The sequence below is a fragment of the Poecile atricapillus genome, chromosome Z, assembly GCF_030490865.1.
Source record: "Poecile atricapillus isolate bPoeAtr1 chromosome Z, bPoeAtr1.hap1, whole genome shotgun sequence".
Taxonomy (NCBI): Eukaryota; Metazoa; Chordata; class Aves; order Passeriformes; family Paridae; genus Poecile; species Poecile atricapillus.
This window is the reverse complement of record NC_081289.1, coordinates 23,714,607-23,736,273: the sequence shown is the minus strand read 5'-3', so window position 1 is coordinate 23,736,273 and position 21,667 is coordinate 23,714,607. Positions and strand designations below refer to the sequence as shown.

General features: G+C 42.9%; 2 protein-coding genes across 3 annotated transcripts in view; one reads left to right on the top strand and one right to left on the bottom strand.

Moving 5' to 3' along the window:
• Positions 1–18,476, bottom strand: part of LOC131593058 (metalloproteinase inhibitor 3) — a 37,302-nt gene extending 18,826 nt beyond the window's left edge. Inside the window, exon 1 of the mRNA XM_058865249.1 lies at positions 18,167–18,476. Coding sequence (XP_058721232.1) covers positions 18,167–18,290 — 124 coding nt within the window. The 5' untranslated portion in view covers positions 18,291–18,476. The remainder of the gene's footprint in view (positions 1–18,166) is intronic.
• The window catches only part of LOC131593057 (synapsin-3-like), a 164,486-nt gene that overhangs the window by 60,986 nt on the left and 81,833 nt on the right, over positions 1–21,667 (top strand). The window lies entirely within an intron of this gene.

Below are 21,667 nucleotides of genomic sequence, written 5' to 3'. Positions count from 1 at the left end.
AATTAGGCACAGAGTTGAGTTGCAGGAGTTACATGCATTGCTGGGTTAGTCTCACAAGTCTCAGAGCTTGCATCAACAAAACATTCCAGGTCTCCTATAGATCTAAGCAGAGACACTGCAGACTATGTAATGAGTGTGCCTACAGCAGTGAGAACTCTCTGGTAAAATAAAAAGAGAAAACAATGTCATTCCTGCCAACTAGAAATTTCTCTCTCTCTCCATTTTGGCAGGCTTTTTTTATCTTTCCACCTGTATTTTTAAACTCATCACTGGAAGCTGAATTCAGGCTAAAAGCAAAAGGCAGTAGGCAAGAATCAGAAAAAAGGAAGGAAAAATGATACAAGTGGAGGGAGGGGAAGGGAGTGCCTCATGTACAGAGCACAGTAGAGACATCTCACATCTCTCTCCAAGGAGTGTTTTCAGCAGAGTGCATTTTGCCTCATTTTGTGTCTCTGACATCTGCCAAAGGCAGAAATGCTTTTAGCCAAGGTTAGTAGTGTTGGAAAGATGGTTGTCAAAACCAACACACAAAAGCACTTCCAAAGCCAGCTTACAACAGTGGATAAAAATAACAAGCATATGACTCAGAGCAATACTCTGCTCAAAACACCTTTTCCGTTTCCTTTTTGTCTACATACAATTGGTGCAATAGAATAAGACTTAGTTCAGCCCTCTCTTCCAGATCAAGTACTTCTCGACACAGTACATAGAGGACCAGGGGAAGCCAGGCTGAGACAAGGTTCTGGTTTCCCACAGTTCTTTGGAATTGTTCAAAGGAGCCACAGGTCTAAGCTTTCCACTCAGAGAATATGGCAGAGCTGATGTGAGACCAATTAGGGGCAAATGGAAACCATATGCGATTTTAATGAAACAAGAAGCTGGTGCACATAACTTACTGCTGCAGGAGCATTTACTGCCTGAAAGGAATGTGCATCTGGCATTGATCGTTTCCCAACCCATCAAGTGAGCAGTAACATGGAAAGCAAATTGGAGCATATGATGAGAGATGAATTGCCTAAAGAGTATAGTTAGGGGAGCAGCCTCTGCAAGGAGAAAACATGTCCTTTGCCTGTGATTTAGTGATACAGCTGTAAGTGAGGCTGATCTTCCATTTCCACTGATCATGATGACAAACTGCAAGAACGAGTGCTAAAGTGATTAAAATGGATCAAGTGATATTTTCAAAGGCCTACTACAATCGCAGAAATCCCATTCTGATTCACATGGGGCAGGCCTTTTCTGACTTGAGGTCATGGGCACTCCTTAAAGAACAAAGTACTATTGAAACTAAATAAGGGTAATACAGTCCTCAAATGACGTTGCTTTCAGGTATACATAAAAATGGGTACACAATGATATTTCAGGTTGAAGAGGCAGTGTAGATACAGCCTTTTGAATCTTTTTTTTTTTTTTAATTTACTATAAATTACCCAGGAAGATTCAGTTCTGCTGCAAAAGGAAAGTCCACAACCTGCAAAGTCATAGATAAGTTGCTTTACTGGGCTATGGTAGTCTCTTCTGTAGGCTGTTGTGTTGCAGCTTGATATCAGGTTTCAGAACAAACCCACTGTCTTCACTAAGCGGCCAAGAGATGGTTCACATACATCAAGGAGGAGGTGAGGGAAGATGCTCTGATCCAGCACTTGACCAGTGAATGCCCAGGGCTTGAACCTGGTAGATGTTACTTGGCATTTCAAGTAATAATGAGACTACTGCAAAACCAGACACACAGAACTGGCACATCCTTGCTTCTTAGTGCTGTATTTCCCTTGGGGTATAACCAGAGTTAACAAGCATCATAAATTAATCACTATATTTGTTAAGGATGCAATAGAAAAAATTTTGAGCCAACTCTGCCAATTTAGTAGTCTTTCTTAACCCACTGTGCAACCCACAAACTCACTGGGCACCAGATCCAAACAGTTCAACAGGAAGAAGAGGAGGAGGAAAGACAGTACTGCTAAAGAGAACATCTGAAGGCAGTTTTCATCTGTGCATTACAAACAGGGCATCTCTGACAGCCCATGTAAACCTTTCAAAAGAGGGATTATCAAAAGCCACAGGCCTGGACACTCCCTGCTTCATCAACTTACTTCAGAGGACTCTCCTTGCTTCAGCACCTTGCCCATCTGGGATGGGTGCCAGCGTTCTGCAAAGAGGCTGCGCTCCACTGATCACATGGTTTATGCTCAATTTTGCACGTAGGAGCTAGAGAGGAAGAACTGTTTGGGAACATGTATAGATTTCAAGGGTACTGGGTGGGCCTGCAAATTCCTTCCTGCATTACAAAACTTGCACTAAACTGACAGGCTAAGCAGCTGTCCACACCAGAGAGGTATACATATTTAACCAGGTCAGGCCTACATGCGCTGCTCTGCTGCTCCTATTCACACTGGGCCTGACAGGACCTAGTATTTGGTTTGACAGACCCTGGAATTAAGCCTGCATTCAAACAATTTCCCCAGTGAAAAGAGTATCTTCACCCATCACTCTTGAGACATCATGAATTGTTCTGAAGCTGCCACCATTTGCAGACTGTTCACAAACACTGGATACGTCCATGGCACAGTTTTGGTTATATCACAATGCTTAAGGAATTTACTAATTGCCCATTTTATTAATGACTGTTATGTAATCAGTCATTACTACCATGTAGCTGATGTTAGGTACATGAAAAATTTTCCCCTGGAGTCTGAGCACCATGTAAAGCCTTAGGTGTAGCACTCAGATCCTGATTCACTGTTCATTAAAGCTAATAGGAAACTTCCCTGAGTCCTGAGTGAGCCTCCCATACCACAGTACCCAGCAGCCTTCAGGTCAAGGTTAGGACAATACCAGGGCAATTTGACTAGTTTGCCTGCCTGTCCAGAACTTTCCAGAAGTCCATGTCATAAGCGCATTCCAAAGCATCCTCCTTCATTTTTTACCTTAGAAGGCCTGAAGAACCCAGTGTTGATTTGTTGTGGAAATCAGGTAAAAAAAACCCAAAAAAACCCCACAAATACCAATTCTTTACATGAGCAACACAAATACTGCACACTGTGCATACTCTGTCTCTGAAGACAGGATTCTCCCTGTGCAGTAACACAGACCACTGACAGCAGAAAAGGTGGACAGCCAATGACCTTCTTCAGTCACATTCCTTCTTCAGTTTGCTCAAACTCCTACTGACAAACTAGCTTAAGGTGTTCCATGGAAACTGCATCTCATTCTTCTACTACCCAAACTTTCTTCACACATACTTTTCATGCAAATTTCATGTCTATAAACAGCCCAGTTTAATCAAAATGAATTTCCAGAAGTAATGTGCCATTACCTAGATGCTTACATACATCCTTGGTGCTACCAATGACATATTAATGAGTTAGGACTCTTAGCCAGACTTGTGTAAGCACAGAGAGCACACTGAATGGTTAACAGTGCCTGTCTACCACCAATTTTTGACTTTGTTTTGCACAACAAATATTTATACAAATTAAAGACTAACTCATGTTTTTTATTCTTAGACAGTGCTGATAATAAGTGAGTTTTAAATGGAAAAGCTCAAGTCTGACCATATCATTCTGATGGAGAGTCATTCTGAAGTGAATGCACCATTCACTTAGCTCATCTGTGCTACTGGAGTTCAACAGCTTCTGAAAGAATTCTTACTAAAAAATTTCCATAAATTTTCAATTTGAGGGAGGCAAGTTTGGATTCCCGTATCACTTCTTAGGTGTCCTTGTAACTTTTTAGAAAAAAATGTAGAGGTCACAAGATATGGTTGGATAATCGTTTCACAGCTGCAGAGCCTGGCAGAGCAATGGCTATTTTTGAATGCTCTAAGGCCCATTAACTGTTTGGGAGGCAGAAGTTCTCTGGATACTGCAGTGCTGAATGTTTACAGAGAAGAGTAATCATTTCCAGGGTATCCACCGAGCCTGACCATTTCCTGCCTGTCTTGGTCTCCTCAGACATTGCAGTAACAGGACTATTTTGGCAAAGTAATGAACCACGCTCCCAAGAGCCAGCTTTTCAAGGCTGGAGTTAAGCTCGCACCTGGAACGCAGGTGTAAGCTTGTTTAAACATTCACAGGGAGGGAACTAACAGAAATGCAAGGGGAAATACCTCGTCTCAGTCCACTGGCAGCAACACAACCACAAAGCAAATTTGTTCGTTCATTAATGCAGCAAACCCAAGGAGAACAGTCCATTGGCAAGGACTGGAGCAAGCAAAGGGAATGTAGTTTTGGGTTGTAAAGAGAATTCTCAGCATTCAGGAAAAGTTAGATTTGTGTTTTACAGGGAATTCTCAGCATTCAGAAAAATCTAATTTTAAGCCTAGAAGGACTGATGAACTGGAATCTCTCCCAGCTTGAGAAGTAGCGCGTAACCTGATCAAAATCATCACTTGCAGAAGAAGAGTCAGTTACTGTTAAGCCATCAGGGATGTTTTTGGAAAGGCTTTTTCCTGTCAGGGATCATGGCTTTACTTAAGTCACAAACTTCTAAGGAAAGTATCAGCTTCAGCAAAATTGGTTTTTTATTTTTTTTCTTAGAAAAAATTTGACCTATTTTTAACCGGCATCAGCAATTCTCTTCAGCTGCACTTGAAGCCTTAATGTTGACATGAAATGACACCTTCATTCAAACTGGACATTTTGAATTAATCCTTCAAAACATTAGATTCAGATGTATCTGAACCACTTTTCCCAGAAAATGCCATCATTTTCCCTCACATTTCAGATGGAATAAACTTCCACCATTTCAAAATTCTCCGTGAAGCAGAAATTCTGACCGTCCTTAGCAAGTTTCCAGCCTTCTCTTTCGTTGTATAAATCAGATGACAACAACAATCTCTAATAACAGAAGCAAGAGTAATTTTTCTCCTTGTTTTTCAGACGTGGCAAGTAAATTCATACCAATGAGAGCGCTGCAGGTGCTGAGAACTTGTATAATTTCAAAAAGTAAGCCTTTATCCCCTACGATCTCCGAGTATCTAAACTAAAATCAGTATTCAATATCAAAGATCAGTCCTTTAATTCACTGTGCCAATAAAAGTCTGTCAACACTGCAGACTGTCAATGAACGTAGACCCACAAGAGCTATTTTTTTAAAAGCAACTTAGGATACCACAAACACTAATTTAACTTGTTCCTCAAGTAAAACATTGGCCTGCTGAGTGCTTGTTCTTTGAGCTTGCAAGCAAGTCAGAAAGTCAACTCTGTGACAAATGCCTTCCTACTCTCTTTTTCCTTTCTGGCTGTTTCCAACATTTTGAAGCAGTATTGTTTGATTTCAGACTGCTTCCTGAAGCTGCTTCCTTCAACTGCCTGCTGAACCCAGTTGGAAACTTTCTACTGATTTCAACTGGAGTGGGATCAGGCCCTAAATAAGTAGTGGAGGAATCCCTAGCCTTATAAACTGAACAGCTGTCTCTGGCTTTCCAAAAGAAAAGTTATTCCTGCAGCTGTTTTCCCCTAAGTGCCATATCGCTCCAAACTGTTACAGCACTGGAGGGAGGGGGAGAAGGTGGAATCTCAATAACCCATTAAAAAGGCGTATGGGCCATTGGGCAGCAGCTCTTTCAGTTCGACTCAAGCAGGGTCACTGCTGCCAGGCTCAGACAGCCCTAAGGGCACGGGAAAAGTCGTCTTCTTGTTTTCACATCTCTTTCACGCAATGGATAACGAGGGGGAGGGAGGAATCAGATTTTGGGTTAATTAGCACTATGAACAAATAGCTGCATTGTCATTAAAAGTTCAAGAAGTCACCGGGGTCACCACCGAACCGCAAGATGTACACACACGCGCACGAGGCACACGTCTAAGCCTGGGCTTTGGCAGCCTTGCTCGGGCTCTGATTTTTCCCTACCCCACGGATACACTTTGAGTCAAGAACACTGAACCGTTGTGGCTCTGAGGTGAAGACAGAAGCATAAAGGTACTCATTCTGAATAGCAGTTGTTCATCCCCTTGGAACTACTTCGTTTCACATGTAATGTACCAGCTAAGAATAGTTAAAAAGCTTTTTTCCCCTGAGAAAAATCAGAGGTGTGGCTTACCAATGTATAGTTTCACGTCCACTTCTAACACTCTGTGGGATAAGCAGAACCCCAGTTAACAAAACCCTGCTGCTGGTGCACGCTGTTTTCCTTCCACAGCTTCCTTCCACAAGTAAGGAAGCTGAGGAAGTGCAAGTGCACATTAGCAAATTCAGAAAGGAGCATGTATGAATAATAATGAAAAGATAAAACCCTAAAATGTCAAGGACTGCTATTAATAATCTTTGGAACAGTGTTAGCCTCAGAGAGTCACAAGTTGGCTTAAAAACAAAAACAACAAATTATCCAACTATGCAAAACAGCCACAGATTACATTCTCCTTGCCTCAGATTGCAGTAACATTTTCTATTAAGGGATTTTAAGGAAAACACAACAAGACAAGGATTCCCCTGCCACCTTCCGAATAGAGCAGAGACGAAATACAAACTTGAAAAGCTGAAACATTACTGCTTCTGCAGAAAGGAGACTGGCATTGCCTGGTTCTGTCAGCTTTAGCTTTGCTTCCTATATATTCTAAACCCAAAATAGTTCCGAAACCACCATCATTATAGTGAAACCTCACCGAAACATGGTTTTGTTTTTCTGGGTAAAAGCATTACAGATCCTGCTTACTTTTCCTATTAAATTGGCAGGCAAACATGTAGCCAGCTCGTGAGTGTATAGTTCCATTCAGTGCCTGGTCTTTGGCAAGGGAAATTATCCTGGGAATACAGAAACAAGATTTATTTTATTTCATTTAACACCTGTTGATCTCAGTGTACAGTGACTGTCCACATTACTGCATTTCAGTATGTTTATGACAATAGAGCATGTTGCAGCAACTCTAGCAGAGATGTTCACATGAGGAAAAAGAGTAGACTAAAGAGATAGTCCAAAATTCAGTGGGGAAAATACATACATCAGCATTTTGGTTCTAATTGCCCAAGTTAAGATGGGTACTGCAAGCTCTGGTGGATTTCATCAGAGAAGGGAACCAACTGGGCTAAGGAACTCCTCTTAGAAAACTCTGAATTCTTTCCCTCACATTCAGGACCTGGATATTTTTTTTTAACCAAAACTGCCTTTCCCATATTTTTCAACAGTACAACCCAGTGATGCTTCCGCAAAGCACCACCACAGTATTTCTATAATAACTTTGGTCAATCTTTCCTTGTTGGTCCACATATATACTGAGGAATATGTACTGAAGGAACCCTGCTATGTGCTGACCCTCTGACAGTTTGATGAACTAACACCTAACTTGCACAAAATTGTGAATCCCCAGGTGTGCCAAGACAACTACCACCTTAGCATCCTGTTCTGTCCTCCCTCCTTTCTGTCAAAACAGCAGTCAGGATGTGATAGGCAATGTCAAATTCAGAAGGGGAGAGCTTTGAACAGCACAAAGGACAAAGTTTACGTCAATAGCCCAAGCTGCCATGCTGCATAAAGGACAAACAGGAAAGCAGTTTCTGAGACAGGAGGGAAAGAAAGACCCGGTGCTTTCCTATACCCATCTCTTCCAACAGCCATTAGTACTAGAGGAAACCAGTGTGAGAGAAGGGCATGCAGAAACAAACAGGAGATCTTGCACTGACAGGAAGGAACCTATTGGCTTGAAAACTTTCCGGTACTAGTGAAAGCTTTGTTTCCCATGCAGCCAAATACACCAGACAGGTGCGGTCTGATTCTCTCAATGTACACCACTTCTTCAGTCAATTTAAACATGCCATTGGAATTAAGGCTGGCAAGGACCTGCTTCCCACCCTGCTGGTCTCCCAGTCAAACAGAAAAGAAGAAAACAGAATACACTGGCAAACTCAAGAGATAGCTACAATCTAGAATGCATGTGGGAGGTAGATTAGACACTCATCCTGATAAAGAAAAAAAGATTCCAGAGTTGAAGTATGCCTCTAAACAGTTTTGGAAGGAATTTAAAACTCCATGGATTGAATCAATCTCTAATATCAAGGAATTAAGATGACAGCCTGAGAAGGGAGCTTTAGGAAAGTCAAGAGTATCCTCCATTAGACTTCTGGGAGGTATATTTTATCAGTGCCAGGACTCCAGCCTCGCTGGATGATGCAAATGACTTACTATCACAGGTTCTGCTGAAGCATGTTTGTTCCAAGGTAAAAGTGTTAAAGGCAAAGTACTGATAAGGGTCACTGGCTATTTGCCACCTGATCTAGTTGGGCTTCTCTTTGAATGCCTTAAAACCTTCCTGTGATAACTTGGAGTCTCCTAAAGTACATCTATAAGTTCTATCTGATATTATAAAACCTTCTATTTCTCTGCTTCTCTGTAAAGCTGCAAAATGCTACACAGTGGGGGAAAGCAGGGCAGCTGCTTAATTCTATTGAAAATATACTGTCTGTAGGGAAGATGGAAAGAGACTCATTGAAGTCTCTTTTTTTATCTTGATCCTCTAAGGAAATAACCAACTAAATCCTTAATCCCCAACCCCTTGGGGAATGAAAAAAAAAGGAAAAAATAAAAAAGGGACAGGTGCTGCTCTTCATATTTAAAAAAGTAAAACAAAGGCCTTAAGAACTCATCCTGCCCCCACCCCAGCACAATCCTTTGCAATACTGAAGTTCTTCTACAGGAACTGCAGCTCTTGTCTTCCCACGGTTCTCTGGGTTTATGATTTTTGCCCTGCAGGATGCTAAGGGAGGGCTGGGTATTTTGTGGCTATTGAAGTACTGTACATGATGGCTATTTAAGTGCCCCAGGGATCACTTTGCTCTTTTATTTCCTCTTGGACTGATCCACCTCACCAAAGCATTTTAAGATATTCAGTATTGCAAGTGCTATACTTTTGCATGTAGTGTGGTCTCTCAACTAGTTCCATCTCTTCCCCACCCTACATTCTCCCAAATAGCAGAATTCTTCCAGCTTTCACTTCTGTGCCTCATGTAGCACATTATTTATTGGAGGAATTCATTTCCTTAGAGACAGAACCCTGCATCCTAATCCAGAGGTGAACATGATAAACAAGGAGGACTTTTCACTCTTCAAGAAATTTAAAGCAAGGGGACTCAGCCACCTCACACTTCACAAGATAAAGCAGAGAACCCAACAGTCACTCACTTCACAAGAGCTGGTCTAAAAGCTCTTTCATACAGTCACCTCAGATCCATTTTATCTGCAATGTGCATTTCTCTGGCCCTATGAAAGGCAGGCAGGATATTTATAGCTGTGTCAGAGGAGGCAGGAAGTAGAGAACTGGGGTCGGTGCTTGGAAAGTGTATAAAGGGTTTGAAGCACAGGGGTCAGCCTGGAACTCCATCCCCCAAAAGAACACAGAGCTGAAGGAGAAGTGTCTGGGGAATAGCTGGTTTTCCACAGATATCCCCTGGCTCACTCCTCCTCTACCTGTTCACTTTCCAACACCAGCCATTTCCTGTCTTTCAAAGTTAAGCGGAAGTTTTCCATTCTGTGGTTTTCCTGTCTTAGTACAAGCAAGAACAGTTTTTTCTCTTATATTTTAACTGTTTGGACACCAACAACAAAACCTGCTCACTGAAGGGAGAGCTTCCTATTTACAGCTGATCCATGAAATTTGAGAGGGCTGATTAAACATCAGAGGAGCAAGATCTTTGCTTGTTCGTGTATTCACTGAGCATGAGAGATTGAACTTGTTGTCTGAACAAATGCTCCAGTGCTCCTCTATAGAAAATTAACAGACTAACATAATGCCAGCAGGCCTCCCTGCTGATTTCGCTGCAGTAACACCCAATACTGAGGGAAACATGGAGAAGAAGAAACAGATGTTGAAGTCTCCATACTGTAATTACAATGCAGCATGAGGGAGTTAAAATTCAAGTCCTTCATTCTAGGCCAGCAGGAGCTTGAGTAATTTTGAATATAGCTCTGTGAAATAGAAGTACTCCTGTTTCCTATGGGCTGTTGTGTGACTTTTTATTTTTTTTAATAAATCAGTAGGGAGCAAGAAGTAATAATGTGTTACCTTCATACTGTTGCACCTGGTGTAGCCATTGCTACCTGCTCAACCTTTGTGCAAATTTGGTGCAATTTATAGCTGCTTTGCTGAAGTGATCATGCAGGCCAGCAGAAAGCTGGACTTTTTCAAGTCAAAATTGAGGAATCAAGAAAGGAAAATTTTCTGAAGTCTCTTTTCCCTTGGGGCCTTTAACATGCCCTTTTTTAACATCCCAAATAAACTGGTTCTAAACTCTTATGAACCAGTAGCATTGCAGAGCTCTGACACTTTAGAAACAGACAGGTAGCTAAGGAAGAGTGTAGATGTTTTTATTAGTGTGCATTTTTGCCCAGGATCAATAACAATGTGTTGAACAATGATGGCTCTGCCATTTGCACACTCTTATCTCCTGGCTGTAGTGGGGCAGGTTACATCATGTATCTCAAAAGTACCTTTAGACAGCATGTTATATATGGCTTCATTTCATTTGCTTCTCATTTCCCAGCTAAGCAGTAGTTTCCTTATAATTCACTTGGCAAAACTAAAAGACCAAGCCCTGTACACACACCCATACAACCTGCATTTCTTGACCAGCCATTTGAAGGAACTTTGTATTCATCTGAATGGAGGAAGGCAACACCTTGGCTAGAGTCCAGATAGAGTAAAGGGCATGTGCTCCATCCATGGCAAGACCACGCAGCCAGGTTTTTTCAAAAACTAAGCCTTGATTGCCAGTCAGAAATTACCATGCTAAAGGCTGTTAGGGATCAATCAATCAATAGAACATCATGGGGGTTCTCCTCCCTAAGTGTTCCCTGAAGCCCAAGTGCACACTTACTCTCCTGGATGGATAAGATCCACCTTAGGCACGCCCCACATAGTTCCCATAGTTCCAGGCAGGGTGGCCTGCTATGTGTCACAGCTAGTGACTCCTCCTGGCTTGACCAGCCTTTATTAGTTCTTCACTGGGGCTTCCACACTGCACCTCTACCTTCTCCAGGAATCCTTCTCTCCTCCTTATACTCTGAGATAATCTCTTGGAGGGCCTTTGTCACTCCTGCAGGTCCTAAATGCCCTCTCCTGTTACAGCTTTTCCACTGAGCCTATTGCTGTGGCCATTCTCCTCCTCAGCATGTAATAAAGACACAAGTTTTCAAAAGCTGAGCCCACTGACACAGACCTCTACCTCTCCACTGGTACAGGCCAAGACCATATCCCTAAGTTGACAATGGCATCCCTACTCTCCAAGCACTGCTCTCTTCTGGTTCTTGACACATTTCTGTGCAAGGAGGGACACCCCAAACCACCTTTCTTCCTAAAGTAAAAACGAGATTCTACATTGCAGGCAAACCATAGCTGATTTTTATGAGGTTTGATATAATTTTTTGTATATTCACCTCTCTGCTATTTAACTAGAGTTTTATTGTCTGTATACTGTTTCTAAGGGCTCAAATTGACCTTTAGAAAGGTCTTATATAAACACTAGCAGGAATTTGGACTATTCATAGTCAACATTAATTTTAGCACCACACAACTCAAGAGACTTGCATCTTGTTTCCAGAAAACTTCCACTATCTTTTCTAGCTGGCAGTAATTTTGAGTAAATAAAGTAATCAGGGTTATGTGAAATTACTTGCATTTTTATGTTATTAGACACTGTCAGTTAATGCACTATGTCTTCACTCTGGTCACTCAAGAGAACTACTTCACATTACAGTAGAATGTTAACTTTGTTTTTCACAATTTTAAGCTCTCTAGTGTTTGTAACATTCCTCTCAGAAACCTGAAACAACCAAGCCAAATCCAACCTTGGTACAAGGTGGTGAAATACTGGTGAGAGAAGTGGCAATGCACCTGCGTTACATAGAGCATGAGGCTCACAAAGCAGGTTCAGTATTTCTTCTCCATATTCATTACTAGGACAGATTTTAGATGTTGTGCAAGATCCATTTAACCCACCTTGGTCTCATTCACCTCAGGTCCAGCACCAGCCTAACACTTTCAAATAGCAGAAATTTGAAATTCACACTGGTTAACATTCTTTTCTCGAGCTATTCCAAAACAGACCAGGTTGGCCCTAGTTTTAAACAAAGCCCTATCCCACTATGAGCAAATAGCACTGGCAGTTGTGTCACTGGTGGGCAGAGAAGTGATAAAGTTCCAGCAGTGTGCATCCCTCCCATGAGCCCTGAGTAGCTCTACACAGTGGGTTACCAGATAGGTTGACCTTCAGCTCAGCAATTTTGCAAAGAGGGTTCAGTGCCACAAAGCTGTGGAGAGGTTGAAACAGTCTTGGACAGCTTCAAATGTAGTCAGCTGCTCTGATCAGCCTTGTGTCAGAGAAGTCTGCGTAAGGGATATTAGCTTAAAGAGTGGTAAAAGTCCAATAAAGTTCTGCCAGTAAAATTTCAAGTGTCACATGTGGATGTTCTTCAGAGGTTTAGATGAGCTACAGTAGGCCTTTAATGAACTCTGCATTTACTTAACTAATTGGTGCTTGAAGGCACAATTTTCCTCTCATCTTCTACACTATCATTTTACCAGTATAATTTGCTTCCAATTTATATTACCATGTGAAAGACAGAATCATACCCTGAAAGTCTACAGCAATAAGCAGAACATTAGAGCAAAGGCCTCTTCATCTTGAAATTAAAAAAAAAAAAAAACACACCATAATTATAGGGAAACTCAAACACAGGCACTGCCAATATTATGAGGACTGAAAATAAGTTCTTTAGCTTAGTCTGGTTCAGAGCTAGCAAACACAGCATGCCTGGTCTTGCCTGTTGACTTAAACCAAGCTGTCCTGTCAGGATTACCAGCTCCTACAAACTCCCAGAGAACATCTGGTGGAAGTTTTATTTAATTCCAAGACCTCCTGCCCAGACCAAATAGGCTCCTTCCTTCAGTGATGCACGCCTGTTGGGCTAGGTAAGAGCACCACATGGTACTGGAGCTGTGTGGAAAAAGAAGTTGACTTTCTACAACATTGTTACATCATAAAACTAAGTTTCAATCTTAGTTGTTCCAACATCCAGCACAGGGCAAGGTGACTCAATGAGCGCTCCAATTAAAAATGCTTGGTCCCACCCACCCAGGCTGAAATTGCACTTGAGTACAGAGATCCATTTCATCAGATGCAACTCAGTTGCCATATCCAAGAAAGTCTGAAAGTGCAGGAATAAGTGTATTAGTATCTCCAAAAAAGTGAAGTCCACTGATGGAGCTAAGAATTAATTTGTCACCTTGTGTCATTTCTCCTATGGTCAAACAATCAAATCTGCTCATCCTGCAAAACCAGACATGAATAAGGCGTTCCTTCCTAAACTCAGATGAAAAACACTAGTACTGTGTATGTCTGTATATAACTATGTTCCCACCAGCTCACTTCTTTCCAGAAACATCAGAGGAGCAATTGGCAGGTGGAGAGTTCTAAAGAACATGTGGGAAATAAGTGAAAATAAGAAGGAAACAAATGTCTGCATAAAGCAGGAGCTCCAAGGCTTAAGGTTGGAACATCTGGCTCTCTGCTGGCTCAGAGGCCTTGCTGGAGATACTTCCTGCAGGAAATCTGGAGTAAGCATATGCAATAATAAACAGAAGTAGCATTCTGTACTACATCTTCTAAACAGCAATTTCCACCACTTTCAATTTTTAATACATACATTTGGAGAAATTACTAACTCCATATCCCACTACTCTTATAAGGACTAAAACTGCAAAGAATCACACCAAAAAAAAAAAAAAAAAAAAAAAGTAACTTCTATTCCCTCTTCTACTAAACAGGACAATTCAGCTGTGAGTGGCTATCTTTCTGTCAGGAGACATAAGCAGTCACAAGGAACACCCTCTTTCAACAAAGTTTTTACCATGGACATTGGAATTCCATAGAAGTTAAACAAATCTCCCACATAAAATGAAATTTACAGTACTTTTTTTTATTCTCTTTTGAAGCTTTACGGGATGCTTCTCAGATTTCCTGCTTCTAAAATGCCTCCAAGGGAAGTCCAGTCTAAAAATAAAATAACATAATTCATTACTTCCTCAACAAAAGTCTGAATCCAAACTGGATACACTTTTGCAACAATTACCACATGTAACCAAAAAAATTAGTTTTAAATTCATCTCAACTCTAAAGATTGGTATAATTAATTGGAGATGGGTTATTATAACTTTTAAATCAGTCTGGCAGACCTTACCTGTCTGCTTTAGAGGCCAAGACAGGATATTTGCTATCACTACAACAAAATCAAGAGAGCGTCTTCAAAATCTCACGTATGATCAAGTGTTCTGCATATCTCTTTTAGCTTATTAATGAGAAGGTGGAATGATCAACTCAGGGAAACCAGTGAAAGGGCAGGTTTTCAGTTAGATGCTTAGACTCCAGGCCAAACAAATTCACCAGTTTCCTCCTTCTCTGCTGTTTCCTTCTTGCTCTTCTCTCACATTCTCAGTTGAAAGGATGGGAGGCACTGCAGGTGTTGTGAGCTCAGTGCTTAAGGGCATAGGAGGATGGAATAAAGAATGGCTTCCACAGCACCAAGGGACCCTTAAGAACTTACCTTCAACTCCCTGGAGCTTGCCACCTCCATCTCACCAAGAGTGAGCTTACTTAGAACAGAGAGGAGCACTACCCATTGGCATCCTTGTTGATACAGGTATCAACAAGGACATACCATACACAAACCATACAAAGGAATGTTATTTTGAGCTCATTTGAGCTTAGGTAAGAGACATCTAATAGTGCCATAGCTCTTCTCTAAAGTATATGCACAAGACAGAAGTAAGACAGCTGTGGAGTGAATAAAGTACTTTATCACTTGCAGACTGGTTTGTCAAAATGCAGTCTGCAATTTCACATATTTTCTCCCCTTCTTTTTTTTTTTTTTTTTTTTTTAAATGAGATGTGGAACAGAAGGGGCCAAACAGGAGATGTTTTCCAAACCTGTGAATTCAACATTCAGCAGCCAAGCTCAAAAATTCCTGCTGTTCGTGCAAAAAAAGGACAAACAAGTTCCTTTCATGTCAGCTATGTCCAGCTGGAAATGTCACAGCTTTGTCACAAAAGAACAAAGCATGCCTGGTGTCTGTTCTTTCAAAAGGTCTCTTAATTCAAACAAAAGAAAAATATTCACATCTGGAAGAGGTCGTAGGCAGAGGGCAGGAGTGGAGGAAGCAAAGTTCAGATGGCAAATCATAGCGGTCGCTGTTTGTCCAATTATGGTACTGCCTCTTCTGGCACTTACTGATCCCATTAAAGAAAGAAATCCAAGAATTTAAACAGCAATTTTATTATTGATTGACCCCATAGGGCCAGATAAGACACACCTCTTCACTTTTGCTCCATTCATCATCATAGAAGAGTCAGGCTGAGTGAAAAGATCCCTTGTGACCAGTCTAGCAGTAGTACCTTTTTTCATGCCCTCCCTCCTTTTTTAAATTAAAAATGTATATACATTGTTATTTATGAAGTTCAAGATTCCTTCAAAGACCACAGTCTTTGCTTTCAAAGGATGTACATATTGAAATCTTGCCCTTTCCAATGAGTTTATTTTACCATCTGTTTCTGTAAAGATAAAAATCTTCTAATGACTGCAGGATTGGGAGGCTGTATCAGAACTGAGCCACTGGAAAATGAAAAATTAAATGTCCGATGAGATCAAATTAAAGGAGAAGAGAATAAACTTGAGAGTAGGACTTCACTGGTTAAGCAAGAAACATTAACAGTAGAAGTTTGCATTACAGTCCTCAGTTGAAAGTTTTCTCCTTCTTCAAAATGCAGTGCTTATGAAGCTGAAAAGCCTCTCCTAGGCTGCCACCTAGCTAGTTAATTTCTTACATTGTTTTAGGAGCTATTTTAAAAGCCTCTTTTGCTCCAGCCCTTGCTGCATTGACTCCTCCCTTTAGAGCTGGTATTTTGTCAGAAGTTTCAAGAGCGATAAAAACTTGCTGCCAAGTCCCTTTCTTCCCCACAATGTGTTTTATAACCCAGCGTGTAGTTTAGCCTGTCTAAACACTGCACTAGTACACTGCCATCAGTTTCCATGGAGATGATTAACTCCTCCAAAGCCAGAAAGATTTAGTGCGCTTTTTGTCCTTTCCGCATATGAAGGACGTGACAGTATTGACTAAAATCAGCCTACAGAAATATCACATTTCCAGACAGTTCTAGCAAATGTAAGGATTTACTTTTGCTCCAACCCATCAGAGTCCTGCAGTCTTAACCAAACTTGCATTCAAGTCACTTGTTGAAACGGGTTGCTCTTTCCCCTCAAGCTGCTCTTCCTTTGCATTGCTGTGGTGTCTGAGGGCATGACAGCCCCAGAGACGTCAACTTTTTGAACCACTTTGTCTCAGAGCAAAGCCAAGGCTTGAGATACAATGAAGAGCCCAGAAGAGAGAAAGATGAAGGGAAGACTTTGAACTCAACCAGAAATCAGAGTAGAAAACAGAAAAACTTTGTGCCCTGAAGTTTAGGAGCACTGTTATATGAAACTTCACAGTTTACTCCTAGTCACTTATGCGTCTAGTAAAAATATACTGTCAGTGTGCATTCACTACGAAAATGAATAATACCGTTTTTTTGAACCGAAATTACCCCTCATCTATTATAGCATGACCTAACCAGAACAAGAAAGCAGCCCTTCTCCCAAAATGCAGCTAATGAAGGCCACATGCTACCATCAGCTTTTGCTGTGGAAAAACTGTTTCCCAGTGTCACTTTCATAGAAAGGACAATCTCCCTGGCAGCTGCCACTTAGGTGGCACACTTGTTGATCCAAACTGTGAAAATGGTAACAGAAGGTTGAATAATTTAGTTTCCTGGAAGAATTTCCCAGTATAAAACTATTTTATAAATGTTTTCCAGGCTATCAACATTGAAGCAAACTGTAACTTCCCCCCCCCCCCGCCCCCCCCTTTTAATATGGAATGGTTTTTTTAGCATTCAGGAGCAGATACACTATATAAACTAAACATGAATAACCAGGTGCAGTTTCTGTTGAAGAACTGAAGGCAAGAGATAGATCTTTTGCCATTAACCTTGGCTAACTTGAAAAGGCTACTGGCAGCATTCATAGCAATGGGTGTTCTGCTGCAGTGGGAATTATTTTCTATTTGACTTCCATAGCAGTTGCCAGGAGTATTTCTTTGCAGACTCTACTCCGAGTCAGTTCCATGTGGGTACCATTAGTGCAAAGCCCCTTTTATGCTGTGCTACTAAGACAACCTACAGAGAATGCAGGAGACTTCTCAGATTTGTGCCATCCTCTCAGCACTGCTGAAGTGACAGCCTGTATTTACCATTACATGGACATGTGTCCAGTAGTAGGTCAAAGGACACTGCTAATTGATTTCATGTACTTTGCCACAGAAGAGGTACCAAGCAACTTTGTTACTCACCCTTGGCTACAAGCAAGCCAACGAACTTGGGAACAGAGTCTCTATTGCTGCCTCATCAAAGATTTTTGATGCTGTCCTTGTCCTCTACCTAAAGTTACTGTAATGAAGAACCCTAGGGGTGCTGAAACCCATAGGAAAACATCAGTCAGGATCCAATGAAAGCGTTTCAACTTTCCCAAAAGTGTGCAGGTCTACATACCTCCCACAGCTGCGAAAACCACAGCACAGCATGCAGAAAGCCTGGAGACACTTGGTACCTGCTTCTCCAGCCCTTCCCAACGTTACAAGCACAGCACCACAAGCCTGTGTGAGCCGCACCTCCAACCACCACGGGCGTTTGCTTGGCTAGGGAGAACCCATCCTAATCCTGCCTCCACTTCTTGTCACCAAGTTGAGGAGAAAATTTTGGCAGCCTACACCTCCAATTGTGTTTCTGTCCTGCTGTAGGAAATATGCCACTCTAACAATTACTGATTTCTTTAAAGTACTCCTGGGAGAGGCTGCTGCCGCCGCTGCCGCGGGACAGGGCTTGGGCGGGGGTCCGCCGCCACACGCTCTCCTCTTACCAACCCAGGCGTCTGCGGCAGCGACGGAGCCAGAGCCGCTCCTGGAAAGCCAGGTCACCGTTCTCCGGCGTGACCCGCCCGCCGCACCTCTGCCCTCAGTGCGCGACTCGCGGGACGGCGGCTGCCTTGCGGCGACAGCCGCGCTGCTGCCCGCACCCCTCGGGGTCCCGGGAGCTTGCTGGTTCCCCCGAGCCCTCCCGGCCCGGGCTGCTGCGGGGCGGCGGCACCTACCGATGTCGGAGTTGCAGAAAGCGTCCTGCGGATGGATGGGGACGCAAGTGCAAGCCTCCACCACCAAGTCCCGCAGGCTCCAGCTGCACAGGAACACGACGAGGAAGCTCAGCCACGCCGTCATGTCGCCTTCGAGGTGCCTCCACACTTCTGCGGAGCGGGAGGTGGCCTCTGCTGTGTTAGCCTGACTTTATTCTCGCTCCCTAAGAGCCCCGGCTGCCTGCCCTGTCTCTGTCTCTCCGGCTGGCCTTCTCGGCAGGACGGGACGGTGCGGTGCGGAGCCGAGGGGAAGCTCGAGGGGAAGCTCAAGGGAGCTGAGGGGAGCTGAGGTGCGGAGCGCTGCAGCCGGAGCGGGACCGGCGCGCGGAGTTATACCCGGCTCGCGCCGCTCGCGCTCCGGGGGCGCCGCCGCGCGCGGCCAATGGCAGTGCCGCATTACCTCATCGGCGCGAGCGCGGGGCGGGGCCGCCGCCCGCCGCGCCTTATAGGGAATAGAGCGGGCGCGCGGTGGGTGGGGGTGCAGCCCCGGCTCTGGCCCCGACCCCGGTTCTGGCCTCGGCCCGCTGCGGTCCCATTGGACCCGATCCGCTCCCATGCCAGTGAGGGAAGCCTCGCTCCGTACCGGCTGTACCTCCCTCGTACCGGCGAGTGTTCCCCCGAGCCTGTCGCAGCCTCCCCCGGGCCGCCCCCCGCTGCTCCTCAGGGCACCTGGAAAAGGTGCGCGGTCCTTGCGGGTCGCTTGGCGAGCTCGCACCGTCTCCCTTCAATCCACCTGGGCTGTCTGCACAGTGACTTTAACCTGGAGGCACGGCACACTATTCATTCCAAAGAGCTTTCAGACAGCCAGCAGATATCAACGCACAAGTAACTGTAGTGTGCTGCTTCTTTTCCTCTTCAAACAGGCAGTAGAAAGAGGATGGGGGAAAAGAAAGACAAGACCTATCTGAATCGTAAACCAGGATTTTGCCCTGAATGTTTTTAATCCTGCTCGGATGCTCCTTCTCCACCACCCAGCAATTCCCCTTCTCTGGCCTTTCAGTGAGAAAGGGGTCATAAACTGCTAAAACCAAGCTGGAAAAAGCAGTGTTGTATCTACCCGGGCACTTTCAACATTTAATCTCAAAGTATATCTTAGCAGAGCAGCTTTAGTGGAATTTATAGAAATGTCCTGTTTATTTTGTTTTCCTTTATCCCCTTTTGGAGCCATAAATTTCTATCAGCTGTAGAAATGTAAATGTTATAGAAGAGCTGGGACTGTAAGGAAGGAGATTGCCAGCTGCATGATACAGGCAGCCTTATTATCCTCCAAAGGGGACTGAGGGGTGATTAATCACAGTATCAAACCAGTGTATATAATGTCAGAGTACTTTCCACGGGGTTTACAAGACTTAAGCGCGTCTAGTTATAAATTATGCTGGTATTAAAGGCCAGAGACCAGCTGTCCTAAATTTCTATATAGTCAGCTAAGTCTTTAGATTTACAATTCTGCTCCATCTGGGTGAAGCACAGCCTGCCTACACCTTTTCTTTAATCATACTGTCCATATAAAATTAAAATCTCCTGTCTTATGGAAACACAGGGTTTTATTTGTAGCATCAGTAGGCAAAAGCTTCAAGATGGGTGTTGTCAGTAAGGATCAAGGTTGCAATGCCAGCAGTGGAAAACACAAATTCCTATCCTCGCTGTGACAACCTGTGTGGCAGCTTTGCCTCACTGCGCTTCAAATCCCTGTGTCATGGGATAATATGGGAGCTGCTCAGGAATGTGCATTAGTGAACACACTGAAAAAATGGGATGGTGCTGAGGTACTAACGGGTCGTGTAAGTATGTATGAGACAGGGTATTAAATAGGTCATTCCTTTTAGACACATCAGAGTCTGAATCTTTGGGCCCAAATTGCAATGCAAGAAATCCTGTGCAAAAAATACTTTAGGTACTTGGACTGTCTGTTCAAGGTGCTGCAAGTGAAGCTGGATCCATCAGATTGGGTGGACTGCCATTTCAGTCTCACCAGGTGTAAACAAGGAACAACTCCACCAACCTCAGCAGAGGAACACAGAAGAAAAATGAGGTGTGTCTGACACTCATTTTTCCTTTGTTGTTGTAAAAAGTTTGACATCCACCAACATCATGATACACCTGGCTTATCAATATCTCAGATCAATATCTGAGAGGAGTGGAATTCTGCCAGAGCCTGGCACTGGTATAAGTAAGGGAGAGTTTGGCCCACACACAACTAGATTATAATCACAGCTCCTGCACCACCTCCTTTCACTCTCTGGCCAAGTAACTCCCCTGACTATGTTTCTTCATCCCTATAATAACACCTTTCTCGTGTGTTCTGAGGAGTAACAAGCTAAATGCTTTGTAATAAGCTTTTAAGCTGTTGGGTGCTGTGTAAATGTGGAGTGTCTATGATATGCATACATTCAGAAGAGATTGAAAAAAAAAAACCTTTAGTCACCTTCTCAATTTCTGAAACGGGAGAGGAAGGGGCCTAGAAATTATCAGAGTTCCACAGGGCCCTCCAAGGTATGGAAGTAGCTTGTTTACAGTGAGGCTGATGAAGCTAGTTGAAATGACACCAAGTTTGTGCTGATTTCAGGAACTAGGTCACTTTTTGGATATAATCCAGAGAAGCAATCAGATGAAAAGGAGTGACATGGCTTGATCCAAGGGCTGGGCACATCTCTTTGGAAGGGATGGGGTGCAGGCTGTCAGTATGGCAAGGCTTACCACTATCTTCTATACCACTGTTTGGGAAGATGATCCAGAAATTTTTTTAGTGCTTTTATTATCATTGCCTGGAGTGGTAGTACCTGTGTTTGGTCAGGGCTTAGCTGATTCACCTACTTTTTTATACTTAGATATTCTTTTTCAAAGAGATTAATTTCCCTACAGTAGTAGGGATGCAGTTTTTTCAACCAGGACTGGATACTGTACAATGAGAACAATATTTATTTGCCTCTTGAAGAGTACACCTCACACAGAGAAACCAGAGTGTGTTATTTGTGTAAGGTACAGATAAATCATACTCGGGGAAGTTCAGTCTGGCCAGTGGCCTGCTTGAGGCCTTTGTTAAATAGTTTAATCTGCCTGTACACTCATTTTATCATCTGTAAATAGAGATATTTTGTGTTATCCTCTGATAATATCCATTAGATATGATATATTAGCCTCTCCCCTTTTAGACCTACCAGCAAAGTAAACTATGAAAAAGCCAGGCAAGGATTCTGAGTGTTTATTTATATGAGAAAATATTGCTAATGGTGTCAGAATAACAGAGATAGTCAATGAAAGAACTGAAAGGATAATTCTCTCTGAATTCCTCTTCCATGTCCTGTCTGCATGGGAAAAACTGCAAAGGGGAAAAAATAAAATAAAATCTATCATTCCACTTCTTTGCTCCGATAAAACTTTAGGCCTTATATGGCCATAAAGAAGGTAGCATTGAAAGAAGGAGGAAAATAGAGGCCTTGATCTTCATAAGAGAAAATTCGA